This window comes from Lepidochelys olivacea (assembly GCF_965140295.1).
Source record: "Lepidochelys olivacea isolate rLepOli2 genome assembly, chromosome: 3".
Lineage (NCBI taxonomy): Eukaryota > Metazoa > Chordata > Testudines > Cheloniidae > Lepidochelys > Lepidochelys olivacea.
Genome location: NC_140413.1, coordinates 146078583 through 146103791, shown reverse-complemented (window position 1 = coordinate 146103791; position 25209 = coordinate 146078583). Strand labels below are relative to the sequence as shown.

General features: G+C 41.9%; 1 protein-coding gene across 1 annotated transcript in view; it reads right to left on the bottom strand.

The window, feature by feature from the left end:
* Positions 1-7688: 7688 nt before the first annotated feature.
* The window catches only part of LOC311518587 (maestro heat-like repeat-containing protein family member 1), a gene marked incomplete at both ends in the record, with an annotated part of 60182 nt that continues 42661 nt past the window's right edge, over positions 7689-25209 (bottom strand). Inside the window, 13 exons of the mRNA XM_084624508.1 lie at positions 7689-8011; positions 13373-13438; positions 14726-14828; positions 15183-15305; positions 15567-15725; positions 16993-17169; positions 18035-18175; positions 18850-18967; positions 19089-19226; positions 19678-19871; positions 20382-20532; positions 21389-21543; positions 23332-23481. Coding sequence (XP_084480634.1) covers positions 7689-8011; positions 13373-13438; positions 14726-14828; positions 15183-15305; positions 15567-15725; positions 16993-17169; positions 18035-18175; positions 18850-18967; positions 19089-19226; positions 19678-19871; positions 20382-20532; positions 21389-21543; positions 23332-23481 — 1998 coding nt within the window. The remainder of the gene's footprint in view (positions 8012-13372; positions 13439-14725; positions 14829-15182; positions 15306-15566; positions 15726-16992; positions 17170-18034; positions 18176-18849; positions 18968-19088; positions 19227-19677; positions 19872-20381; positions 20533-21388; positions 21544-23331; positions 23482-25209) is intronic.

Here is a 25209-nt window from a genome sequence, read left to right as displayed (position 1 = left end):
ACTGAGCTGAATCTACTCAAACTGAATACAGTGGGCAATGTTAAAAATTTAACTATTATTATTTGTATTATAGTAGCATCAAGAGGCCACAGTTGAAATCAGGGCCCATAGATAAATGTGGTGACAAACAGTCTCTGTCCTGGAGAGTTTACAGTGTAAACAAACAAAGGCTAAGACAGGCAACGTGTGGGAGCTGAGGCACCTAGGCACGAGCGGTGAAGTGACTTACCTAAGATCACACAGCAGGTAAACGGGTGGTGAGTTATATGGGCCCATGGTGCCCATGCTCCAGCAATATTCAGGGCGCAAGGGCCTGGCTCTACCAATGTTTGGTGCCAGGTCTCTCCCCTGGCCTGGCCTGCTGCCCCGAGTGCCTCCCCCGGCATGTCCCTGCCTGCCAGTGGGGAAAGGGCTGGGGGGGAGTCCTCCTCTCTGGCCCCAGCCCCAGGGCAGCCTGCCTGCACCCCAAACTCATCCCTGGCCCACACCCCCAGTCAGAGCCCGGCCCCTGCACCCCAACAATCTGCCTCAGCCCTGAGCCCCCTCCTGCACCATGAACCCCTCATCCCTGCACTCGTGCTGAGCCCCTCCCATACCCCAAACCCCCCTCATGGGGGAGGCGGGACTTGGACCCATTCTAGGCACCACCAAAAATTATACAAACCTGCTGCCCCTGAGGTAAATGGCAAAGCTGGGAATAGAATTCAGGTGTCTTGACTCCCAGTCTCATGACCTAGCCCAGAACACATTGCCTTTCCAGTGTACACACTGATTGTGGCATAGTGGTATCTCCTTTGTTAATTGTAGGATGATACTATGATTATTGCAGGTTCCTGTGCTGAAAACTGTTGAGGTTTTAATGGCACCTCCTGAAAAATCAGTCTTCTTATTGTTTTCACTACAGTTGGTTGCAGAATTTCAAAGGGCATTCATCCTGTATTTTACCTCTCTAAAGTCCAGGTATACCATCTTGGTTAGTAACTGCAACAGTTTCACAAGGATTCTCTTGTTGATTATCCTTCTCATCCAGGAACCTCTTGGGGCATACAATTTTCTTATGTAGTAAAATTTGTCTGTAGGCCATTGATGACAATGTTCTGCAATTTCTGTAAACTGGTTTCTCTCCTTGCTTGTGAACATGCAAAGAGTGCAAGAATTCTGATTGTGTAGTTTTTCACATGCAGTTTGTACCAAGGTAAATGCCTGCACAAGGTGCAAGGCAGTGAAGAATCAAATCTCCTAACTTCCTGTCCAAACTCTGAGATGCTACGCACCTACAATTCCCATTAAAGTCACTTAGATGTGCAGATGCTTGGCAACCATCAGAATTTAATCCTATATTAAGAGAGTATAAAGCCAGAAAAAGAGAGAGAGTGAAAGAGCAAGGTCTCCTACATAGTGGTCACCACTAAAGTCTTTGTTCTTGCTTAATTAACATTACCAGCATGTTCCCTGTGCTTAGCCAGGGGACTACCAAGAACACCATGGTAAAGTTGATTACTTGTAACCAGCAATTGTTGCCATTAAAGTTTTTAGTTCTTCTATTCCACTAGGTATGGTGGCATGGGACAGCAGCAGTAAGTCTAGGAGGTTGAGTATAAGAAAGCAGCATAAGAAAGAAGCAGATATTACTGTCCCTTGCCACAATTCTTCCTGGACTATCAGTGCCCAATAGAAAAAAGCAACTCACAATGAAGTTCATTTAGTGCTGCACTTGGAAATCAAATGGTACAGTCCTTCCCCTAGCAATCCTGTGCACAGTGGGCCTGTACAAACTGCACTGTCCTTCCTGCATTCAGCACTGCCTGCTCCCTGCACCATGGAGGTGCAGAGTGGGGTGGGGCCATGACGTTATCTCCTCCCTATCCCTTCGAGGTGACATGTGCTTTTGGGGGTACACCACGGAGGGAGCAGAGTTCCTATACTCTTCCAAGTGCAGGGACTGTGGCTGTGCCTTTGTGTGGGGCACAAGAGCCAGTCATCATGTGGCCCATCATTAGGACACTGATGCTCAAGTACATAATTATTTTTTTATGCAGAAAATCAAATGAGAAGAAACCTAACACATTATGTAACATGATTATAATAAAAAACGAATAAATAATAAAAAGGGCTACTATCAAACACAGCCCTGAATTGTTAGCCTTGCCCACAAAACCATAGCTGGGATGGGAGCTTGACCCACTATTGCCATGGTGCCGAAAAGGCATTTTTGTCTCAGACCCTAACCCACGCTACTGAGTTTAGGGTGACCTTCCTGGACTAACAGGAAAACAGAAGACATTGCTAATATACCCAAGAATGTGTTGGACACAGCTGAGTCGTGGTTTACATTTGGAAAGCACCTAGCACATTAGCAGTGCTACTAGAAACAAATAATCGCAAGTGGTCTGAGAGCCATCCACAAAAACGCGCAACCAAATGAAACCAAAACCATAGACATTTTATGAATCATCATCCATTTTTGTAAACCTTTTCCCCCCCTTGCCCACAACTCTCTTCTGACCATCAGATATAACCACTTTGTTTTCTCTTACCCCAGGACTCAGCCCATATATGAATACATCAGTGTTCCTAATCCCATACATCAAAACTGCTAGAAGAAAAGGAAAAATACAAAACTCCTCCCTCCCAATTTCACTATATGAATTAGTTGACTTGTGAATAGTACTTTTCCATAGATCAAGAACTGGATTAAAAATATGCACTTAATTTACATAACGGTAGAATTCCCTTGTTGAACAGGATATATGAATATACCTTCATAAACACATTCTGGAAAATTAGTGGGACTGCTGTTTTTGGACAAACCACCTTACTTTCTCCTCCAAACGTGGGAAAGGCATCAGGAATGCAATTTCTGGGAAAGCAAACTGAGGTTTGGACTAACATTAGGTAGCCACTGGTTCTTTTGTGCGGCTGCCAAAGGAATTGTTTATAAAACCCAGGTATTTGAGCCATGTGGTAAAGAATATGAATTTCATCACAGACATTATTTCATCACATGAACAGTCTTAACAGAAGCATCGTTATGACACAGAATACAAGCATTTTGTGTAGAAACTCCATTCTGGCACAGAATTTAGGTTGATATTTTATAGCAACCAGCTTTCTGCCAATATACTGTAAATACAGTATTTTACAACCAAAGTAAAAGTATACCCTCTGTATTAGAGAGCAAACAGTAATACACAAATATAAATAGTGGGATTTTACAGAAGAAACTTTGTACAATAGTTTTTTATTAATTAAAAATGAGAGTCATGCTCATTTACAAGGCAGATTAGACAAAGTGAAAAAATATCATTATCAGTGTAATTTTGCATTAGCAAAATAGCTCTATCATAGGTTTAGAGGATCCATGCTTTTTCCTTCCCTCAAAACTGTTAAGAAGTATTAATTAGTTTTGGCCTCAGCCTTGTCCCTTCAAGCCCGCTGACTACACAGATATGACAAATCTGGAGACAAGAACTAGGTCCAAAGGCACATAAACAAGGCCAGGGTGGTCCTTTCAAGCAAGTCAAGGTTTTTTTGCTCTCGATACCCCTGGTACATTAGCAGTCTGTGGAGAATTTCCCATTTTTGATAAAAGCCTTCTGTTGAATTCTCTGTTGCCTCCTACCAGTGACTCCCAAATGAAGTATACAGATGCTATCCTTTTGCTTTCTTGGGCTGGGGTGCATAAGGCATTATTTTCATCTGGAAGCAGGAAATAAAGTTCAGTCAAGTTTACCAGCACTCCTGTGTGTAACACCTTTAAAATATGCTGTTTTTTGACATTTTCACTCAAGTAGTGCCATTTAAAAATACATATAATTATTTTTTGTAAAATTTCAAAGTTGTTTCCTTTTCACAGTGTTCAAAACAGACCCATTTTTCATTCCTATACATGTGTTGCAAAAGACTAAGTAAAATTTTAAGTGAAAACCTTATCAAAATCCAATCAACGTAGACAAGACAGTGGATATGGTACTGTGGAAGCTGGCAACCAATGATGATTACCACTCAGTGACACATACGTTTGATCTGGAAACAGCATGTGCTTGTGTGACAGAGATGTGTCTGTCAATAAACAAAGTCCTGCAGAGGCATGTGATCCAAAAACAATATATATCCCTAAGATAATGGAAGGGTTTGAGCACCAAAGGAGTTTCCCAAATGGTGGAAATGCTTCAGGTGGAAGAGGTTTACCCATTCTGCATTCACACAAGGAAGCAGTGGAGACCAGGAATCAAAAGGGTTACTGCTCCATTGAGGCAACCCCTGGTGTGTTACTAGGCCTGGTGCCTGATGTTCACGTAGGCAAGTTGACCAAAATACCTGAAGATATGCACCTTTTCTAGAACACTGGCCTGTTTGAGAAAGGGCAGAATGGCACTTTGTTCTTTCCCCACAGTAGCGATAGATGTGGTGTCTGGCTACACTGTGATTCTGAGACACCCTTCTCACCGGCTACTCCTTTGGTTTACACCACCGGGGACAAAAGTTGCTCCCACCACCAACTCAGGTGGTGCAGAATGCTGATTAAATGTGCCTTTGGCAAGCTCGAGACTTGATGGAGTTGCCTCTCTGAGCAAATAAATCCACTGATTATACTCATTATTGCCGCAGACTGTATTTTTTGTAATATTGCAGAAAATACTTCTCTTCTACACAACACACAATTACCTGTGAGACTCACTACCTCAAGACACCATTTTGGCCAAAAGCTTGGCAGGATTAAAAGAAGGATTAGATATTTATATGGATAACAACAACATCCAGAGTTAAATTAGTATCAATAAAAATAACATTGGAAGGGCATAATTCAGCCCTTAACTGATGGGGTATAGAAGGAAACTTCCTCTGCTCTTAAGTTATTCCCTGACTTCCTACTGAAAAGGCTTCTTGCACCTTCTTCTGAAGGATGATACTTGCCATTGTTGGTGACTGGATACTGAACTAGATGAGCCACTGGTTTGATTCAGTCTAGCAAAGGTAACATTCCTTTGACATTTGTGAGCGCATGGGGGAAATGTAATACACTAGCATAAGGCACCATCCTGCTTCCACTGAAGTCCATGGGAGTTTTGCCATGGACTACAAGGAGAAAAGGATTAAGCCCTCAGTACACAGGCTTGTCTCCCCCTCTAATGGCTGACTGGGACAGAGATTATAGCAGCCTGCTACAAATTTACAGCTATAAAAGTGTGCCTTTAGCTCAAGAGAAACCTGTAGTTTTGGTGCTGAAGGTTTTGGGTTGGATTCTCATTGACAGCCATTGTGTCTTGATGTATGCAGTCAGCTACCGCTCATAAGAGAAGCAATGCAAGGTGCAGCATTTTATTAGTAAGAAGCCCATGGAGTTTCAGGAACCCACCACTGCTGTCAACAACTGGGAACATAGTTAGGGATGACATCCACCAGTGCTACTGTAATTTCACAACTTGATTTTATTTACACACAAGTGAGACTGGTGCCAAGGCAAGGTCCTGTGATGGGCCTGGTGATCGGGGTGATTACAGACAAAGGCACTGTAATGATCATTTTGGGCACTCAACCTTTGCTCACAGGGTGGTGATCACTCCAGAAAAATAGCACTGCAACACTTATTTTAAAACCCCCACAACCGTTAATGAACACTAGCAAACAAAGCAAAACCAGGGGGAGGGGAAATTAACTCTATTGCTATTGGCCAGAAGGAAGCGGGGACACAACCAGACTACAATGCTGGCACTTGTGCTAGGAGGAGGGTATAGCTTGTAGAAGGTAACTGAAGTGGTCACTGCTAGAGTAAAGCTGAGGGTAGATAATGTTCGGTTATGTGGTAGGCAGATGGCAGGACAGTATGGAAACCCTCTGTCATGTAGAGAATAACCACGGCCTGATTTTGCAGGTCCCTTTTGCATTGTGTGCACTCCCCCCTCCAGGTCTGACCCTCTCCATCTGCAGCTTTGTGCTCCGAAGAAATGGCTTGAGGGTGTCACTTTCCTTGTCCCGTGCGTCTGTTCCTGCGTCTTCTGTCTCCTTCATGTCCATCAGACCTGAATACTTCCTCATGTCCCACTGCCAAATGAGGTGGAAACTATCCCCTGACTTTTTTCTTCCTCCCTCAATTGGTTCAGCAGCTGCTCTGGGTGACTCTGCTTTTTCACTCTCTTAGCAGCTACTGGAGGGTTTGCAGACCCATCAGCACAGTCAATTTCTGATTTTAACGTGCAGCTACAGCACCTGTGAGGTAAGGAAAGTAGCATGGGTTAACAAGAACACTTACTGCAATGCTGCGTGCACATCCCCACTGCTTGCTACCAATGTGGAAGCTGTAAAAGGGAAGTGCCACCATCATTTTTACTTTGGTGCCAGAATAGCAATAAACAAATACCATATAATTTTTCCTGATTTTCCTTCATTTTCTTCTGGATAAATTCTTTAATTCATTCCAAAGAGTGAACTACATAAAAGACCAAAATCCAGACCAGGAACACAAGCCATCTTGGTAAATGCACCTTTGCAAAATAACTGAACACTTTTACATTTTTAGGAAGGAAGGGGGAATATATTTTCCGGGTCACAGACACAAAAGTACGGCCAGAGCCGCTGTGCGGAGAAGCCTGTAGATGCAACATGGTGGCATGCAATCGCCACTTCTGTTAGTAATCTGTATGCAGAGTGCTCTATCACCACCTATTGGCAATAAACAAGAAGTGGAGATTATAGAATCTCAAAATCTGAATGCAAAAAACCAGATTGACAGATGCTAAGATTTTAATGGCAGGCACTGTATTTTCAGGGGGGGGGGGGGGAGAAACGGGACTGAGACAGAATTCTGTTTGTAAACAGATATCCAATAATTGAAAATAACCTCATCTTTATCATAGGACAACCATTTCAAAGTTAGGAAACTTGGACTAAAAGTTCCACACAAAAAAAGCCCTGAACTTTGCCCTCTATCCCTGTACATAGGTGTCCTAGTGAAAAATTCTTAAATTGAAACTTCAGAGTTACAAATTAACAAATGGTTGGTTTCAGAGTAGCAGCCGTGTTAGTCTGTATTCGCAGAAAGAAAAGGAGTACTTGTGGCACCTTAGAGACTAACCAATTTATTTGAGCATGAGCTTTCGTGAGCTACAGCTCACTTCATCAGATGCATTCTGTGTAGCTCACGAAAGCTTATGCTCAAATAAATTTGTTAGTCTCTAAGGTGCCACAAGTACTCCTTTTCTTTTTGCGAAATTAACAAATGTTCTAAATCACTGATTCTGAACAAAAAACTAAGATACTCTTACAGGTATATTGCCTGCCTTCTCTCCTCCATGATAAATAAATAACATCCTCACTTGGTTTGGTGAATGGGGTTCTCTGAGGCCTATGGCTACATGAATACAGTGGACTAGATCGAAGTATGTATCTGATATATCTGGAGAATGGGATCTTGAACACATTCCAGGAGGGTTGGACTAGATGACCTTCTGGGGTCCCTTCCAACCCTGATATTCTATGATATTCTATGATTCTATGGTTAATATGGAAGATACAATGGGATTTCTTGTCTCAGGTTCGACAACTCTAACCCATCAGATGTAGTCGGGGAGTGGCAGTCCTCCCATTCTAGTTCACATGACCTCTCTCAGTTGGATATTCAACAGAATCAATAATTACTGGGATGTGAGAGGGTAGTAAATACCTTTGAGGAAGGTATTTCCAAAACATTAGAGTCTTTCCCTTTTCATATTCCTTGTGAGCTTCCATAGCTTCTGTTTCATGCTCTTTCCCCCTTCTTCTTGGCTTGCTGTTAAGGTATCTTCAGGGACGGTTTTGCCTCTCAATTGCTTTGAGCTGGACTTGAACTTTAATGGGATTTCTCTGTCTTTAAAAATCTTCATCTTTCTTTGAACAGGCAGAGAACAGAAAAACCTCCTCAATCTGGAGAGAGACTCTGCTTCAGGCAAACAAGCTGTCTCAATATTCGTTATGGTATCTATAGCTGCAATGCAAACTGAGGCTACAGGGTCATATTTGAGATCATCAAGAGCTGAAACCAAGAAGAAATGAATGTCAAGGCTCACAGTATCAATGAGATGACATTTCATTAGGCTCCATTATTTTATGCCATTTTCCTGGGCCCCATGCCATATCCCAGCAGTAGAAGCAGAAAATATATATTATTTCTAATCTGCCCTGTGTGCCAGGATGAGCATTTAGCCTTCCTCACCCCTCGTCACCACCTTCAGGCCAAAGCATTCAGTCATCACATTAGATGTCATAGACTGAGAACCATCGAGTTCAATTTGTGAAGTCCTCATTTCTGTTCTGTAAATGGAAAAGTTGGAACCTCTTCAGCGCAATCAGAACACACTCACACCTGGGAACTATCCTATCAGAAGAGGGGTTAGGAATTGTAAAGGGGTGTAACTAGAAATAATGGGATGACATTAAGCACAGAAGATGTACGCCAAATGTGAAAAAAATTACGAATAGTGAAGTCTTTCAAACTGTAGTATAGTCTCGACGAAAAAAGGGCTGGATGCCCTATGACTGGACTGATGTTTACCACATGACAACACAAAGCACTGTAGGGAACATTCCTGAAATATCTCTTTTTTTCCCATTTCTAATTTATTTTATAAACCTCATTTGAATCTATTTTAAATAAGAATAAAGACTGCAGTGGTGAGGATTGGGACTGGTCTATAGAGTCTTTCATTTTCATCATTGGTTCGAATTCAGCCTGGATCTACAATTTGTAAATGACTTTTCCGTTGGATAGCTATGTGAAATACAAAAGGCATACAAAAGGCGTTGTAGTGGAATAGACTAATGGTCCATCTAGCCTACTATCCTATCATGGCAGTGGCTGGTACTTGATGCTTCAGAAGAAAGCAAATAAAAACTCAATATGCCCTTAAGCTAGGTATGTAATACCATATCATAAGGGAAATAATATTATGAGCGGTTTCAGAGTAGCAGCCGTGTTAGTCTGTATTCGCAAAAAGAAAAGGAGAAGTCCTCCTTTTCTTTTTGCGAATATTATGAGCCTAATTCTGATCTCAGTTACACTGGTTTTACATAAGTGTGACACTACTGGGCTAGATTCTTGGCCCCTCTTTGCCAGCCCACTGGGGCAAAGGGGCCATAGAGCTGTTTTAATTGGTCTCCTGAGCACTTCCCTAGTGGAAGGGGTATTCCCAAGAGAGACAGAGCCAGTAGTGGCTCAGTGCTATCCTCACCCCTCAGCAGTGGGGCCTGACCAAGGGAAATGGGGCCTGCCAGGAGGGCCATTGCCCAGGGGGATGCAATTTAGAGCAGCCCTAAGACTATACAAGAGCAGCCCAAGGATTAGGGAGCAGCAGAGATGATATAAACCACCCCTGCCCTGCCTCCAGGCCTGTGCCAAGTGCAACTCAGCCAGATGGCCAAATCTTGCTCACTGACTTCAATAGAGGTTCTCCCGTTTTATACCTGTCTGTGGGAGCAGAATTAGGTCCCTTATATTTTTATAAATATAAGGGATATATATATATATATATATATATATAGGACCTCTAAGCACTTTATAAACTTAAAAATTTGAATACAAACTATACACAAGGATTCCTTCAAGTGTACAAGCCCCGCTACATACATTTCAGGACACAAAGTGAAGAAAACCTTTATCCTACTGCAGCTCCAGGAGGGATTTAGATTTGCAGAATGTAGTTGCTCCCACTGAAATTTGGCCAGGACACTAACGTTCAAATAATCTTACTCAGAGCACCTTCAATAACCAGAAAAGTCTGAGATCTCAGCTTTGGGTAGTGCCTGCAGCAGCACACTGCCCCCTAGAAACATGGTCTGGCATCAGTTTAGAACTAATTCAGAAGGAAGAGTCCTGCTCACAATTGCTACCTCGCACACTGGACCTACACTGTTGCTTGGAGATTTCCCATCCAAATGTGCAACCAGACCAACAGAACATTGCTTGGCTTTGATGAAAGCAAAGGAGATAACAAACCAAGGTAAAACATCAAAATATGGTCAATTGTACACTGCAGAGCCAAGAAAATAAATTAGCTTGACACCACCTCAAGATAAAGTTATCTTCATTAGGAAGTGCTAAAAAGCTACTGTCCAATGTATCCCGGAACTTTTGAGTCTTCTCTGAGCTGTTCATAATGACATCTAGGTCTCCTTCCTGAGGGGTTATGATCAGTTCATAGCCCTGCAATGTGCCCACTTTTATCTACACTGAATTTTCTCCCCTGTCATGTTGCCCAATTTTCTAGTCTTATAAAATTCCTCTTCATTCTTCCAAGTCTTGATTAATCTAAATGACTGAGTCATCAGCAAATTTCACCACCTCACTATTCATCCCATCTTCCAGGAGGATATTAAACATATTGAAAACAGGTCCTATTACTGATCCTTGAGAGACTGCAACATGCTTTTTGTGTTGCTTTTTGTCTTTTAACAAGTTATTAATATATGCCAAAATTTACTTCTTGCTCTCTGGTTACTAAGTTTCCTTAACAGTCTTTTGTGAGGGACTTTATCAAAAGCCTTTTGAAAAGCTAAACACATTTATTTCCTCGTTTATCGCTACTTTCTTAACTCTTTCAAACAATTCTGTCATCTTAGAAAGGAAGCATTTACCATGACAGAAACTATGCTACCATTACTGATCCTGGATTATCTGGACATCACTCCTCTAAATGCTTTATTAACATAACCATTTTCTGATCTATTTTTCCCAGGCACTGAAGTAAGTTGTCAATACATTCTTAGAATTTCCCTTAGCACTATTTAAAAAAATTGGTAAAAGGGTGGCAATCCTTCAGTCCTCCAGGGAATAAATTCTTTCTAATGATATATTACATATTTTTGTTGAACTCTTGCATAAGACCCATCCATTTCTGGTGATTTATTGCAAAAAATATAGGAATTATTTATAATAAAACTATTGCCATCTCAGTCCGGTAACTTACTGGACAGATTTCAAACACAAGTATACAGCAAACTGCACCCTTCTAGACACCTGTAGCAAAGATGCCACAAAAAGGTATGGCCCCCAGAGCCCAAACTCTAGTCTCAATCCTCGAGGATGTCCCTCCCAGTCCAGGTTGAAGCACATTGGTGAGGCAATATGTGGGGCGGGGAGGGGGGGGTAACCACTCATGGTCACCGCTCATGCAGTACCTATTCTGCAGATTGATCGGAAGATTTCAACTCTCTGAGGTGGTCAATGTCAGTTTGGCATTTTTCAACACTAAATTAATTGAAAAATATGTTAAATCCCACAAATTAGTTAAAGGAGTATAAGAATTTAAACCCGTCGAACCAGCCCTCCCCTCCCACCAGCTTTTTCACAGAAGGGAAAGAGGCAGAAGAAAAGATCAAGAAGTCCAACTTGCATCACATGCTGCTGCATGGTCCCCTGGACCAGAAGGAGATTGAGGCCTCAGAGAACAAACAAAAAGCAAGGCCTTTAGACTATATAGATGCCAGGAACTCTGCCAGAAAAGTTGGCCCCTCTGTGGTACTTCCCTGCTTCTTTATCTTCCCTATTAATATGGCTCTTGCAAAAGCTATCAACCTACTGGCTTCCCTCCTTGCACAAAGCTTCCTTCTGGGAGGATGGGGGTGAGTTAATGCTGCTTGGATATGTCATACAGAGATGCCATGGAGAGTAGCTGCTTCTCCTGGCTCATTCCTTCCCGATCAATGGAGCACACCACCACAGAGCAGCAACGCAATGACTTCCACAGAATTGAGCAAAAGACAGAAGCATGCTGCTTAGCAACTCCTCCAGTTCTGTGCTTACTGCTTCTACTTTTTGCCATTGGAAATGCAGAGGCACTTCAGATCCAAAGGCAGAGGGAATTTGAAAGCAAAGAGTGAAATTCTGTTGCTATTGACTTCAGTGGGGGCAAGATTTCACCCAAGACTCTGATGATCATGCCCATTGCACAGATTCAGATATACATTTAACTCACAATTGAAATACATATCGCAATGGGAGGAGCCAAGATCAACTTTTTTTTTTTTAAGTGTCCATAATTTTGTTATCCCTGATTTCACAGCAATTTTACAGGAAATTCTGTTTTCAATGAGAGATTTCCAATTTCCCACCTGTAAATTGCTCCACCAAGGAACCCTGTCCATGCTGGCCCCATTGTAACGGAAAACATGTAGTTCCCTCAGTCCTCTAATGTAAACAAGTAGAGGATAGTCCTTCTAAGACTGTAAGCTCTTCAGTGCAGGGACTGACTTTTATTTTGTGTTTATACAGAACTTAGCCCTTCATCCTTATAAGAACTTTTGGCTGTTATTGTAATACAAATAATAAACAGTAATACTTTTTTAGTTTTCATCAAAATCTTAACACATGTTCACTGAGCATGCTCTGGTGCTATTTTACAATCACTTTTAACTTTAGTTTAATTATTTCCCCCAAAACTTATTTTAACTCATCATGCAAAACTAGCTGGGCAAAGATTTAAAATTGAGCTGTTATGAGTTATTGATGAATAAAAACTTAACTTTCTTTTAATTTAAAAAGTAGCCAAAGGGATCTTCCTCGGCATTTTCAGAAATGTTCACCTATGCGTTGAGACTAAACATGGAAAGTTAAAGTCTTCATGAGATTTTTTCAGAAGATTACGAGCTGAGCTGAGCAAATGCTAAAAGAATATTCACAAATAACTGTTCATTTAAAAAATGATTGATTTGTGACCCTTTTTATTTTTTGTTAGCCGGGGATGATCTTTTTTCCTCACAAAGCACCTTAAAGTCTATGATTCTATGATTTGTGAAAATAAGCAACCATAGGAAGATCCGCACTGCAAGTGTTTGCGTGAACAACTGGAAACCTTTGATTTCCCCCCTCCTGTTTACAGAAGTTTCATTCTTCCACTCAGGAAGAAGAAACAGCATGTCAGTTGTGTGAGCAACCACTTTCCGCAAAAATAGCAAATAATGAATAGTAAATAAATAAAAACAAGCAGAGCAGATCAATGAGAACTCATAGGCTGAATGAGGCTTGTATGAACAGTACGGTTTGCATTTTTGGAATAATGAACAAAATCTCGAGAAAATTGAAGTCTGCTCACAAATAATTTGCAAGCAAACTAAAGGGCAACATTTAGTGAATAAATTATTCATTACAAATATTGTAGTTTGCCCTCGTATAGTAATAAATGAGAACAAGTGAACAAGTATCTATAATAGCACTCTCTCTGTTTATAGCCTTAATTATTATTTTAAAATATAATCAGTTCTGTCTCCATTTCTATAAACTCCTCCTGAATTACTGAATTACCAGAGGTCAGGTGGGTGGGGGAGGCAGAGGTCATCAGATAACACAAATGAAGGTGCATTATAGATTGCAAAAGAACCTGGATCACAAGCAATTCCTTACCATTGAGCAGTAGCATCACATCATTTCTGTCGACTTGAATTAAGTTCAAATTCTTTATTGTGAACTCTAGATATGCAATAAAAACTAAAATCAGGTACTGCACCTAACTTCTAAAGTTTCACTCCTCCCAAATGAAGGGAGTAGGAAGACACTCTCTCAGGAAATCTGACAAATCCCCCAAATCCCAAGTTTCCTAAGAAGTTCCCAAGAGACCAAATTCTAAAGGAGACTAGAGGCCAGGCCCTCAGAGAGTCTAAAATGATTTTAGTGGAGCTGCACCCACTTACAACATCTGAAGACCTGATCTCTAAAGAAATTCCCATAGGACCAGCTGAAGAGGAGCAAAGGTAGGGCAATTCCTCTAGAACAACAGTTCTTAATGCGTGGCCCAATTAGCATACAGCTGCAGCCCAGCTGTGTGCTAAAAAAAATTCAAAATTTGCCACTCTGGTCTCAGAGAACAGCAGTGTTAGTCTGTATTTGCAAAAAGAAAAGGAGTACTTGTGGCACCTTAGAGACTAACCAATTTATTTGAGCATAAGCTTTCGTGAGCTACAGCTCACTTCATCGGATGCATACTGTGGAAAATACATGCATCCGATGAAGTGAGCTGTAGCTCACAAAAGCTTATGCTCAAATAAATTGGTTAGTCTCTAGGATGCCACAAGTACTCCTCCACTCTGGTCTGGCAGGGAGCAGGGCTGGCTGAGGGGAAGACAGCATCTTGCAGCCTACACCAGCGCTCCTGCCAGCAGAGGACTGGTTAGTGCCGCAGTGGGATAGGGGGTGGGAGAGTGAGTCTGTGGGTAGGTTTTTTGTGGGGGAGGGCTCTAGGAACTAGGGGTTTGTCCCAGGTTTTAGGTGGGGCTCTGCTCCTGACCCCCTTCTTGGGTCCTGGCTGCCGACCCCTCCAGGTGCTCTGCTCCTGGCTGGTGCTGGGGGTCCTGGCTGCTGCCTGGCTCCCTGCTGCGGTGTGGTTCCCAGCCACTTGCACAGCCTGCACCCAGGACTCCACTCCTGGCCCCATTCTGGGTGGGGATGCTGGGCATAGAGGACTGTGGGCTATATTAGGGTAGGGGCATTGTGGTTCTCAGCCCGCGGCCCGCAATGATAAATGGGTTGAGAACCACTGCTCTAGAAGGAAGAAAAGAGAGATTCTCTGGGGTATCAGGAGAGAGGGAGTCTTCTAGATGCAGAGGAATAGGGGGTTAGGACATTAATTGCCCCATTTTTTGTATAAACCCCTGGGGTCTGATTCAGATCAGTAACTTAGGAGCCAAGGATGTAGTTCTCACAGCTAGAGGTAACAGAGCAGAATGATGACAAAAAATGGGTTTGAGCCATTTTGTTTACCTATAACCCTGGCTGCTGCCTCTCGTAAAAGAGGCTGTGGGTTCTTTAGGTAGGCTATGCTCCCAAGTAAGAAGTCCCCCACCATTCTCCTGCATTTCCTCACCTAGAAAACAACAAGAGATACACAGTAAAGACTCTCCTTCCCACTTGGGCCAGTCATGTGGGACAGCATGGAGCTCACCACTGTCCCTGGATCAAAGGACACCTTCACACAGTTTGGATTTAAGTGCAGAGAGGATTCATTAACCACCTATGATTGGGGGACTAGTTTAGTTACGCTTTCAAGGCTCTCACATCCTGACCTTGATGATATGAAATCTGGTACTGACCAGCAGGCACTGATGCTAGGAATGTCCCTACAGTAAAAGAAGCATTTAGAGTCAAAGAGACATCCTTTTGAAAACTGGAAGTCGAATTTCCTGTTCCCAACCCCATTGAAAACCCAGAGTTCACTGACCAGAAATTTGCACATCTCTTGCAAGACCTGAAGATGATCACTCAGGGTCATTTGTCTGAATAAGTTCCTGGGCTGGTTCCATCCCATTACCTGTGCACACTCTGCCAAGGTGTCTCCACATGCCTGCAAGATAAAGAAAGACATGGAGGAGTTCCTGCGGTTACAAAAATTGAAAGCTGATGATTGGTGAGAAAATACAACCGGAATGAAGAATAAGGTCAAAGACTCCTGGGACATGGCAAGTGAAGGGACAGGTCAGGTACCTCTTGCCTCTTATCACAGAGTAAGATTGAGGATAAGATTCTCGACTGGAACATGGCTGTAGAGAGGAACTTCCACATGGCTGGAGGTCTTGAAAATTCAGGTTCCTTAGCTCTGACTCACCTTGAGTATCTCATGATTATTCCTCTGCATGACCAGCATCAGAGGCACCAGAGCACAGTAGATTTCATTATGGATGACAGGTCCAGGTTTATATTTGTTCACACATTTCAGCATTTTGCCAAAGGCAATGATGGCAGAAATGCGCACTTTTTCTCTCTCCTGTGAATGACACAAAGATGGAGAAACCTCTCAGGGTGAAAGACTCCTGCCATCAACTATTGCAATTATCTCCACACAACATAAGTGACATCATCAGCACTGTCAATTAGCACAATCTTTAGATGAAGAGAGGCAAGGTGCAAAGCAGCATAATCTACATGTCAGTCAGCACTACCACAGCACATGAATCGTCTTATTGTGGTGGACTCGGTCCTATGGCTGTTTGGTGATTTGATTGAGTTTCCTGAGGTCCTTATCACAAAAATCATGACCACCACCAGCACTCTTGCTGGCAGTCTGTGAGAAAGCACCAAGGAATCAACAGAAAGGAAAGAGTATGTACAACAAGGGAAGATGAGGAAAGAAAGGTAAGGGATGAGGAAGGCATGAAAGGAAAAAGATTAAAAAAGAATATGGGCGAAGGAGGGAGATAACACCAAAATACTAAAAGAAAGGGGGAATAAGAGGATGGAGGAAAAGAAGGGATTATTAACCAATATTGAAAAATTAGCTTGAAAAAACATACACCAAAATATACATAAAGAAAGAAAAAATTGCTGTGAATGAATGGAAAATGAAAAGAGAGCAACACAAAAGCAAGCAAGACCGATTAGTAACAAGATCTTTTATTCAGTCCACAACACTCTGCCTTGTACCTGAAGTTCTGCTAGATCAGTGATGTTTTGGTAGAATTCTGTGGCCTGCTCAATACATATTACCTGGGTTGCTGGGCTCTATTTATGGCCCTGCAAACAGATATAACTAGGGGTAATGAGATGAAAGGACAATGTAGGTTGGTCCACCTGGAAACATATCCTATCATTGAGGGTCTTTTGGACTGTGGAGGTTTCCCAAGGGAAATGGTGGAAATCTGTGTATTTTAATTATTTAAAAAATTAGATTAGAGAAAGCTCTGAAGGAACAAATGTCCATTTGCTCTCTCAGATATGGAAGTGACTTAATAGGCGTTTTCTATGCCCTGTCTGTAGGATGCTCAGCATTACTGCACTGTCTGCTGTGCCTTGCTTGTTGATTATTTGTATTCTGAAGAATTTCTGACTCTTCATCATTTGTGCTTTGTGAAAGTGCTCGTCATATGAAAGGCGGGAACAGCACAGGCCCATATACTCAAAGCGAACTCAACAAGCAAACAAGTATTGGAGGCTCTGTGCCTTCAGCCACTCCATTCACTGTATTCTCTGTAACTACCACACTCCTTTGCATAATACTGTGCACACATGTGGAGTCATTCAGGGTATTGCCTTACATCAGTAATTAGCTGCCAAAGAGGCCGGACGACATAGCAGAATGCAACCTTGACCTCTTCCCCTTCCATGTAGTAAATGATATTTCGTAGGGCTTTCACGGCCTGCTCTGCAATCCTCTCCTCTTTCTCTTTTAAGAACTCCCGGAGGACTGGAAGGTGATTTCTGAGATGTGTCACCTGCACAGAAGCAGCAGCCTGTTAAAAGCTACGAGAACTGGTAGAATAGGATTAGTCAAACGAAAAATGCAATTCCTTTAGTCTTTGGGGGCAAAGGGATTAATTAGTAACTTGTAAACTATTTCTCATTTTGGAAGATGCAAATGTAACAAATGTAAGTATTCCCTGGATTGTCTGAACAAATAATTTTCAGACTACAAGTGGCTTATCCACAGTTTGCCAACTGCCTGCTCCAGTTATCCATAACTCAGGATTTGTGATTGGTCACAAAGTACAGTTTCTGCTGCCTGATTGATGACTCAACCTATTTAACTGGAGATCAACAAAAGGTGAGTATCCAGTCCTGAATAACAAACTTTCATTACAAGTTTGTGACACTTTAAGGATTTATGAATATTTCCATACTGGCAGTCATCATAATATTCACAAATAACCAATTGTGTGACACTATGAATTCCAGTTAACCAGGGTAGAGTGGGTTATTCACTAAAAAATTAATAAACATGGCTTTTCATTATGCAATCAACTCTAAAAATTACCAGTGACAGAACAATGTACTATACAATGTCTTATTTTATGTTTATTATATCCCTTTTCTAATGTGTGTTTTACAATGAAAGGATAATTTTTTCCTCATTCCAGGACTGCATTGTCACCTACGGGAACTCCATTTAAGTGTTACCTCCCAAGCCACGATCAAGTCCAGTAATTTTATTTCTTCTTGGTTTGGTTTTACTCTGTTTCAGTGACACCAATGCAAGTGCCTTTGTTCTCACATAATTGCTCTGCATTCGGTTCTGAGTTACCATCTTTTCTAGTGTATTTTTCTGGGGTTTGTTTTATAAGTGAATAATATCTCTCTCACCTTCCCTGTATGGAGAGCTAAATTACTAATTCCTCTGAGTCCCAGCAGCCTCATGATGGGATTTGGCTCTTGGATCCATTTTTTCAGTGGGGCCAAGACATCGAGTTCCAGACTCCGGGCCACAGAACGGTGCCAGAGCAGCTACAAGCAACACAAAGTGAGACACAGCCAATTAACAACAGGCTTTCCAGTTCTATTCTCTGGGTAGATATCATCTTTCTCCTGAGAAATAAACTTTGTCATGTCGAGAAAACTCACACCTCACCCAGAGGTTTAAGCCAGCCATTTTGAGCTCTGGGTTAAACAGCTGTTCTCAAGATCAGTCTAATGTTTAGATTTGAAGGGAAATCTCCCTTACTGAAATGGTAGAAGTGATGGATTTCACTGAATTAGATTAGGGGTCATTTCATAGAATATCAGGGTTGGAAGGGACCTCAGGAGGTCATCTAGTCCAACCCCCTGCTCAAAGCAGCACCAAGTCCCCCAATTTTTGCCCCAGATCCCTAAATGGCCCCCTCAAGGATTGAACTCACAACCCTCGGTTTAGCAGGCCAATGCTCAAACCGCTGAGCTATCCCTCCCCCCGGGGGTTAATAGAGATGACCCCCAAGAACTGAAAAGTGAAAACCACAGATAAAATGTACCATTTAATATGGTCCAAGAGAGCTAGAACCATCTCCTAGGTGATCTGTCTCCATCCCAACAATACTTGCTGTTGAAATCTTCTACTGCATATGCCCCATTCACTTTTGGAATAGGCCTGGAGCAAGATGTTCTCTAGAACTCCAGCTCTGCAAACAGCTAAAGAAACTTACCTGAGCATAGAAGGCCCTGGACATAATTTTATCATGCTCATTCTCACTGTTGAGCAGCGGGATCAGCTTGTTAAAAATCCTGTGCAGATGAAGAGGCTTGAAATGCTTCACCATGGCACTGCAACAGGACACAAACATACCTGTGTGTTATCAGGTGAAAAATGAATTGTGTAGCAAGTTCCTGGAGCAAAGACCCCAACTGGTTCCAGGCTGATGAATGAGTGGCTTTTGTCTCTTACCTTGTGATCTCCATTATTCCACAATAGTAGTCACTGGGGCTGGACAGCAGGTCCCACCCTCTGTGTTCCTCCACATAGTCTAACACCTCAAAGTAACCAGCACCTGAGAGCATGGTCTTCACAGCCTCCAGAGCACAGCTAGATTAAAAACAATGCCAGTGTTACTGAGTGACGTCAGCGCCACTCCTAGTAGCTACGTGAGTCTATAGAAACCCCAAGACACAGATACTGTATTATAACATAACATAACCTGCATCCTCAGCACCCTGTGTAATATTAACAAGAGAGTGTAGAGACCAGAAATGGGAAGGGGGAGCTGAGTGATTATTTAATCTAGGTGTGAATATTGAAGTAATGGGAGAAGGACTCTGGGAGCCATTTCTTCTCATTTCTGCTCAGATATTGCACTTAGTTTCTGTATGCATGATACAAAAACTATCCATTTTGTCCATTCTTTGTAAGTAAGGGAGCCCTGCTGACTGCATGGAAATGTAACACACAGTGAGATAAACCACACATGCTCAACAGTACAGAAATACTATAGGAGTTACAACCAGACTAATAAGAACCTTGACTTTTCAGTAATTACCTGGAAGGATCGAATGCCTTGGGCCTGTGGCCCTGGCCACACTCTTTCCTGTAGACCACCATGTTCTCTAATGGGTTCTGCTCGATGACTCGCTGGACATGACTAAGCACTGCCAATAAGAGGCGGGGGTAAAGTTCCTGCACTGCATCTCTGCAGCCAGGGACCGAGAGCATCTCACACAGTGCACACGTTACCTGAAGAGGGTAAAAGAAGATTCTGTTACTCTTTTTTCTTAGAAAGAAATGCAAAGGGTGTTAAATTGACTCCCCAGGATACTCAGACACAAAGCTCATCTAAGTTCTCAAGGCTTTAAGGAAAGGGAGGGCCAGTATAAATCTGTGATCAAATGAGGAATTTTCCAGGCCCTGAGGGGACAGCAGAGTGTCCCCCCTTCCCTACAGGGCAGTCCCCCTTATATACAGATGCTCCCCAGGTTACGCAAACCCAAGCTTACGGAAAAACTTCTATAAGCTAGAAATAGGAGGGTTTTTTTGTTTGTTTTTTTTGTGTAATGGCTGGAGATACATTTCCAACTTACGCAAATTTTGACTTATGCAAGGCGTTCTGAAACAGAACGCTTGCGTAAGTTGGGGAGCATCTGTAGTACTAAAAAGAAAACATCCCTAAAGGCTTTGCTTTTCCAGTTCTATCTTTTGCTGTCAAAAAAAAAAAAAAAACAGCCTATGAAATGCCCAGATACTCACAGCAACAGGCTGGAGGGAGGTCTCATCATCAGAGATACTGCTATTGACTTTTTGGACTGGTTTCTCCTCCAGGATTGTTATCAGCAGCTGAAGAACATTGAGGGTGGTTTCTCTTCTGGTGCCCAGGAACCTCCATATCTCAGTTGTGTTGCTACAAATTTAGAGGCCCAATTAAAATAATACTTTGTACTTCTATAACAACTTCCATTCAAAGATCTCAGAGGGCTGCAGTGAAACAAGCCTCACAACACCTATGTGCAGTACTGTGAGTAAATATAATTATTCCCATTTTACAGATGAAGAAACCGAGTCTCAGAGCTATAAAGTGATTTGCTCATGGTCAAACAATGAGACACTGACAGCTGGGTAAAGAACCCAGGGGTCTCATGCTTAGCTCTGTGCTCAGACCACTAGATATGATGCATCCCTCATGAATGGACCTTCTACGTGGATCAAACCTATACTGCTATAACTCGTCTCCCTATCCAAATACATTGATGATGTCTTGAGTAGAATCATACCCGTGGTCAGAGAGCAGAGAAGTAAGAAACAATGTGTCCTAGGAAAGGAAAAAACAAGGAAGAAGGGATTCCCCACAAATCATATAGACATGACACTGGTTCCATTTGCCACAACTGTGTGTTATTACACCAGGAAAGTAAGCTGTCTCATGGTTTCCAGTAAAGCCAGCCATGTCGTTTCCATACAGTCAACAGCCACTATCACACAGTATAGATTTTAACACATCAAATAATTAATCACAACTAGAACTGGTCAAAAACTTTTTAAAAATTGACCGAATTTGTTGTTAAAATTTCAACTTTTGCCAAATAGAAGATGAATTTTTTTGTGAAAATTATATCCTATTTTTCAACTAGCTCTAATCACAACCCAGTGCAATGGGGAGCGTAACATGAAATCCAAGTGCTTAAAATGCTGAAACAAAGAGAAAGAAGGAACATACATTTGGAGACTCAACACAGAAAGAGCACTGGCAAGCTTTCTACCTGTCCCATGGGAGAGCGTGGTCCAACAGGATAGGCACCACTTTCTTGGTGTTGTTTCCAGCCAAGAAGCACACTGCCCTCAACATTTCCTGCCTCGTAATGGGTTCATGGATGAGGCTGAGGCGCTGGTAAATGCCAGTCAGAGTGTCATCTACCTGCAGGAAAAGCAGAGTTAAAGGTTTTTTCCTATATTTGGGTGTATGTGTTTGTATGTTTGGGATGGAGGATCTTCTTCTTTATCCCCCTCGTGGCGAGTTTAAATCTCAGTGATCATCACTCAGCAATAGGATGAGTTCCCCTCTCCAAAGAAGACACCTTCCTAAAGAACAAAACAGGTCAGTTTCTGGAGTGCAGGGGACTCCCAGAGAAACAGCAGATAGGTAAATATATTCCCAGACAAAACCCTTTTTTGGGCAGGCAGAGTTACAGCTGGAATTTTTCTACCTACCTACCTACCTACCTACACACACACATACACACTTACTTATGTCTTTTATACAAATAATTTATATATATATATACACACACACACACACACACACATATATGTATGTGTACACACACACACCTATCTATATATACATACACCTACCCTCCCCAAAACAGCAAACATATTTCTGTTACATGGCTTATTTCAGATTAAGACAAAACAACAATCAGTTGAGGAAATCTAAAGTCTTGTTCGGAGAGAGGACAATATGACCCCTCTATAACATTTTGCATCTTGAACTAACTCTCATTCCATAGGAAGCTGCACCTCCCCACAGGCTACAGACATCCCCTTTACAACTAAAGCTGCAGGAATTGGAATAAAGAAAGATAATATTTCCTTTCACTTACACACACATATGCCATAGACAATAAGAATCTCATTAGAAGGTTGTGGTTCATGAAAAAAATATTTTGAAAGTCATGGAATTGAACAAGTTAAGGATTCACAAATCACCTTAACTATAACCCTACATTTCCATCTAATGAATATAGTATAACTACTGCAAACTCTTTAGAAACACTATAGAAACCCTTTTCACAACCGTGAATGACAATGGAAGTGCCTCTCTTCTCTTCTCTGTGGGGATGTCGTAAGGCCTCAGCCTGGTTGTTTAATATTTCTGTAGTGTGGATAGCATACAGTGTGTATCAGCTTTCCTCACTCCTTTACTACCTTTACTCTACTTTCAGGTGTAACTTTCTCTCTCTCTCTCTCTCCTCTGTCCTCAGAAGCTCATTCAGTGTCTTGGGAGAGAAACATAAATTGGAGACTCATTTTGTCTCCCTTCTCCCGAGCAGTGTTATGTGTTCACACAAGTTCTCCCCAGTATCATGGGTGCGTGCTGTGTCCCTGCTGCAAAGTTTGCCACCCCTCAGTCCAATGTTATTCAGTTTATTGAATTTACCAGTTCAACAAAACCTAGCATGAAGTTTATAAACTCCATAATCCTCACATAGTTCTCAGAGGTGTAACTATTCACAGCTAATAACTCCACAATTAAAAATACTACCTTCTAATATCAGTCTATGCACCAGATTTCACTGAGAACAAGAGACTAAATTGGAGTCTGTGGATCAAGTTATCAGATACAACATTTCAAGAAAAGCAAAGTCAGAACACCTGCTAAAAGCAGAAAAAATCTAGAAAGGCTTCAAAATTGGGTTTATAATAGAAGCTACTTTATGGGCTTAACCATAGAGTCATTATTGTGTCTCCATAAGACACCCCAATCTACACTTTTAACTAGACTATGAGGGAATGGCAGCACCTCAGCAAAAACAACATCTGCACCCAGATTCTGGTTTCCCCAAAAGAGGAGCCATTTCACAGTTTTCTTACAAAGTGCATTGGAACTAAGTCAATGGACAATTTCAGCACAGGGAGCTGGCAGCCGCACCTCCTGGCTCCAGAACAGGGAATTCTAACAACGGCCCCTCTCAGCATCGCCTACCTTCTCCAGGTCAGCTCCCCGTTCTTCCAGAATCGCACTGAGCAGTTCTCCAGCTGCCCGAGATATTTTCTCCCTGGGATCTGTCAAACCATCAAGTGCTGTCAGAACCAGGTTTGTTAGCTGAAGTGGGGTAAAATATTCTGCAAAAGCCTAAAACAAACAGAAAAGAGCATGTCATGCTGACACAGTTCCTGCTGTCACCAGAGCTGGAGCGACCAACTAACAGGCAAAATTCAGTTTTGAATGGAAGAAGAGATGGGGACACTATGCTTGGGACCTAGGAAATCACATGAACTGTGGGGATATTTGAATGTTTATCCAACATCCCTCAAAGATCCTTTTTCATATTTTAGATGCTTTGAAATTTTTAATTGAAAATATCTTGGTATATAAGTGTTTCAGCAATAATATTAAGTAGCAGCCTTAATTAAAGGCAACAAAACTGTTTGTACATTAAGTCCCATGTTCTCAAAAAAAGTTGGGGGGGCAAAGGTAGAGTGTAGGTGTTTTACAAAGTCCCCATCACTTAACATCCTACGTTTCCCAAATGCTTCAGCGATCCTACTTAGGAACTCCAAAGATCCTGCCTCTTCCCTACCTCTTCTTGCTCTGCATAGATACTATGGGGCCATGCAGATTTTATAAAGCATGCATCTCTTTACCAAAGTTTCTGTAAATATATCTTTCTGAAATATTTTAAATGAGCATATGCGCTAGATTTTTAACTGAATGTACAATATAAATCAATCAAGCTTTTTTCTATCTCTGGTTGAGAAACCCCACAAAAGTTAGACACTGAGTAAACCATCTCAAAAAATTTCAAAGAATTCTATTAAACACTGTCAAAATATGCACAGTATATGGTCCTAATCACCTTGTTATCCAAGTGCTTTACAAACATTATGACAATGAAGGGACATGCCCAGGCTATCAGAGAAATTCCATAGCAGAGCTGGGAACTGAACCTGGCTCTCCTGAGGTCTAGTCCAAAGACTTAACCACAAGACCATCCTTTCTCCTCATCTTTACTCTGAAAATATTCACTTTTTTTTTATGAAAATAATCTTTCTGTTAAAGTTACAAAGAATGTGAAAACAGGGGTTATAATTAGATCTAGTTGGGAAATGAGGTTTCCTCACACACACAGAAAATTTAAGCTGTTGAAAAATAAAAAAACTGAAAAATTTTGGCCAAAAATTTCAATTAGGAAAGGTTGAACCATTTCATTCTGACATTTCCAATCAAAACAAAATGGTTCAACGTTTACTAATCAAAACATTTCATTTTGGTTTGACATTAAATACACCTTTCCGTGCTGCACTGGTTCCCTATCAAGTTGTAGTTCACAAGCCTCATGACTGGATTCTCCCTCCATGGACAGGTCTCCCTGGCCAGATTACATCTGTCAATATTCAGTGCCATCTCTTTTCTTGCTAATCCTCTGTGGTGTGCAATAGGAGTCTTCTCGCCACATGCATCATGGGAGTAGGTTGGCTATTGACACATCCCCAGAATACTGGACATTACATTACTTCCAGGAATGGTGTGGGCCCAACTACACTGGCGTGACCTTATGTCACACTGCACAGAGTATGCCATTTTGAAGAGATCCCTACCTCCACCAGGCATGACTTTACACGAGATATGCGTGTGAGGTCACCCGGCAAGGGCAAGACACTGTGCTCTTCAAAATTGCATCTTCCATGTGTCACATCAGACAAACATGTCTGGTTTTGTCTCAGTACTGCATGGGGAACAAACCATAGAAAAGCAGAACTGTCCAGCTTTAAGCCAGACAAATGGCCTGCCTACATGGGAGATGTAGTCCAGCAGGGGATCACAGCACATAGAGGAGAATTGGGGCATGAGGAACCTGAA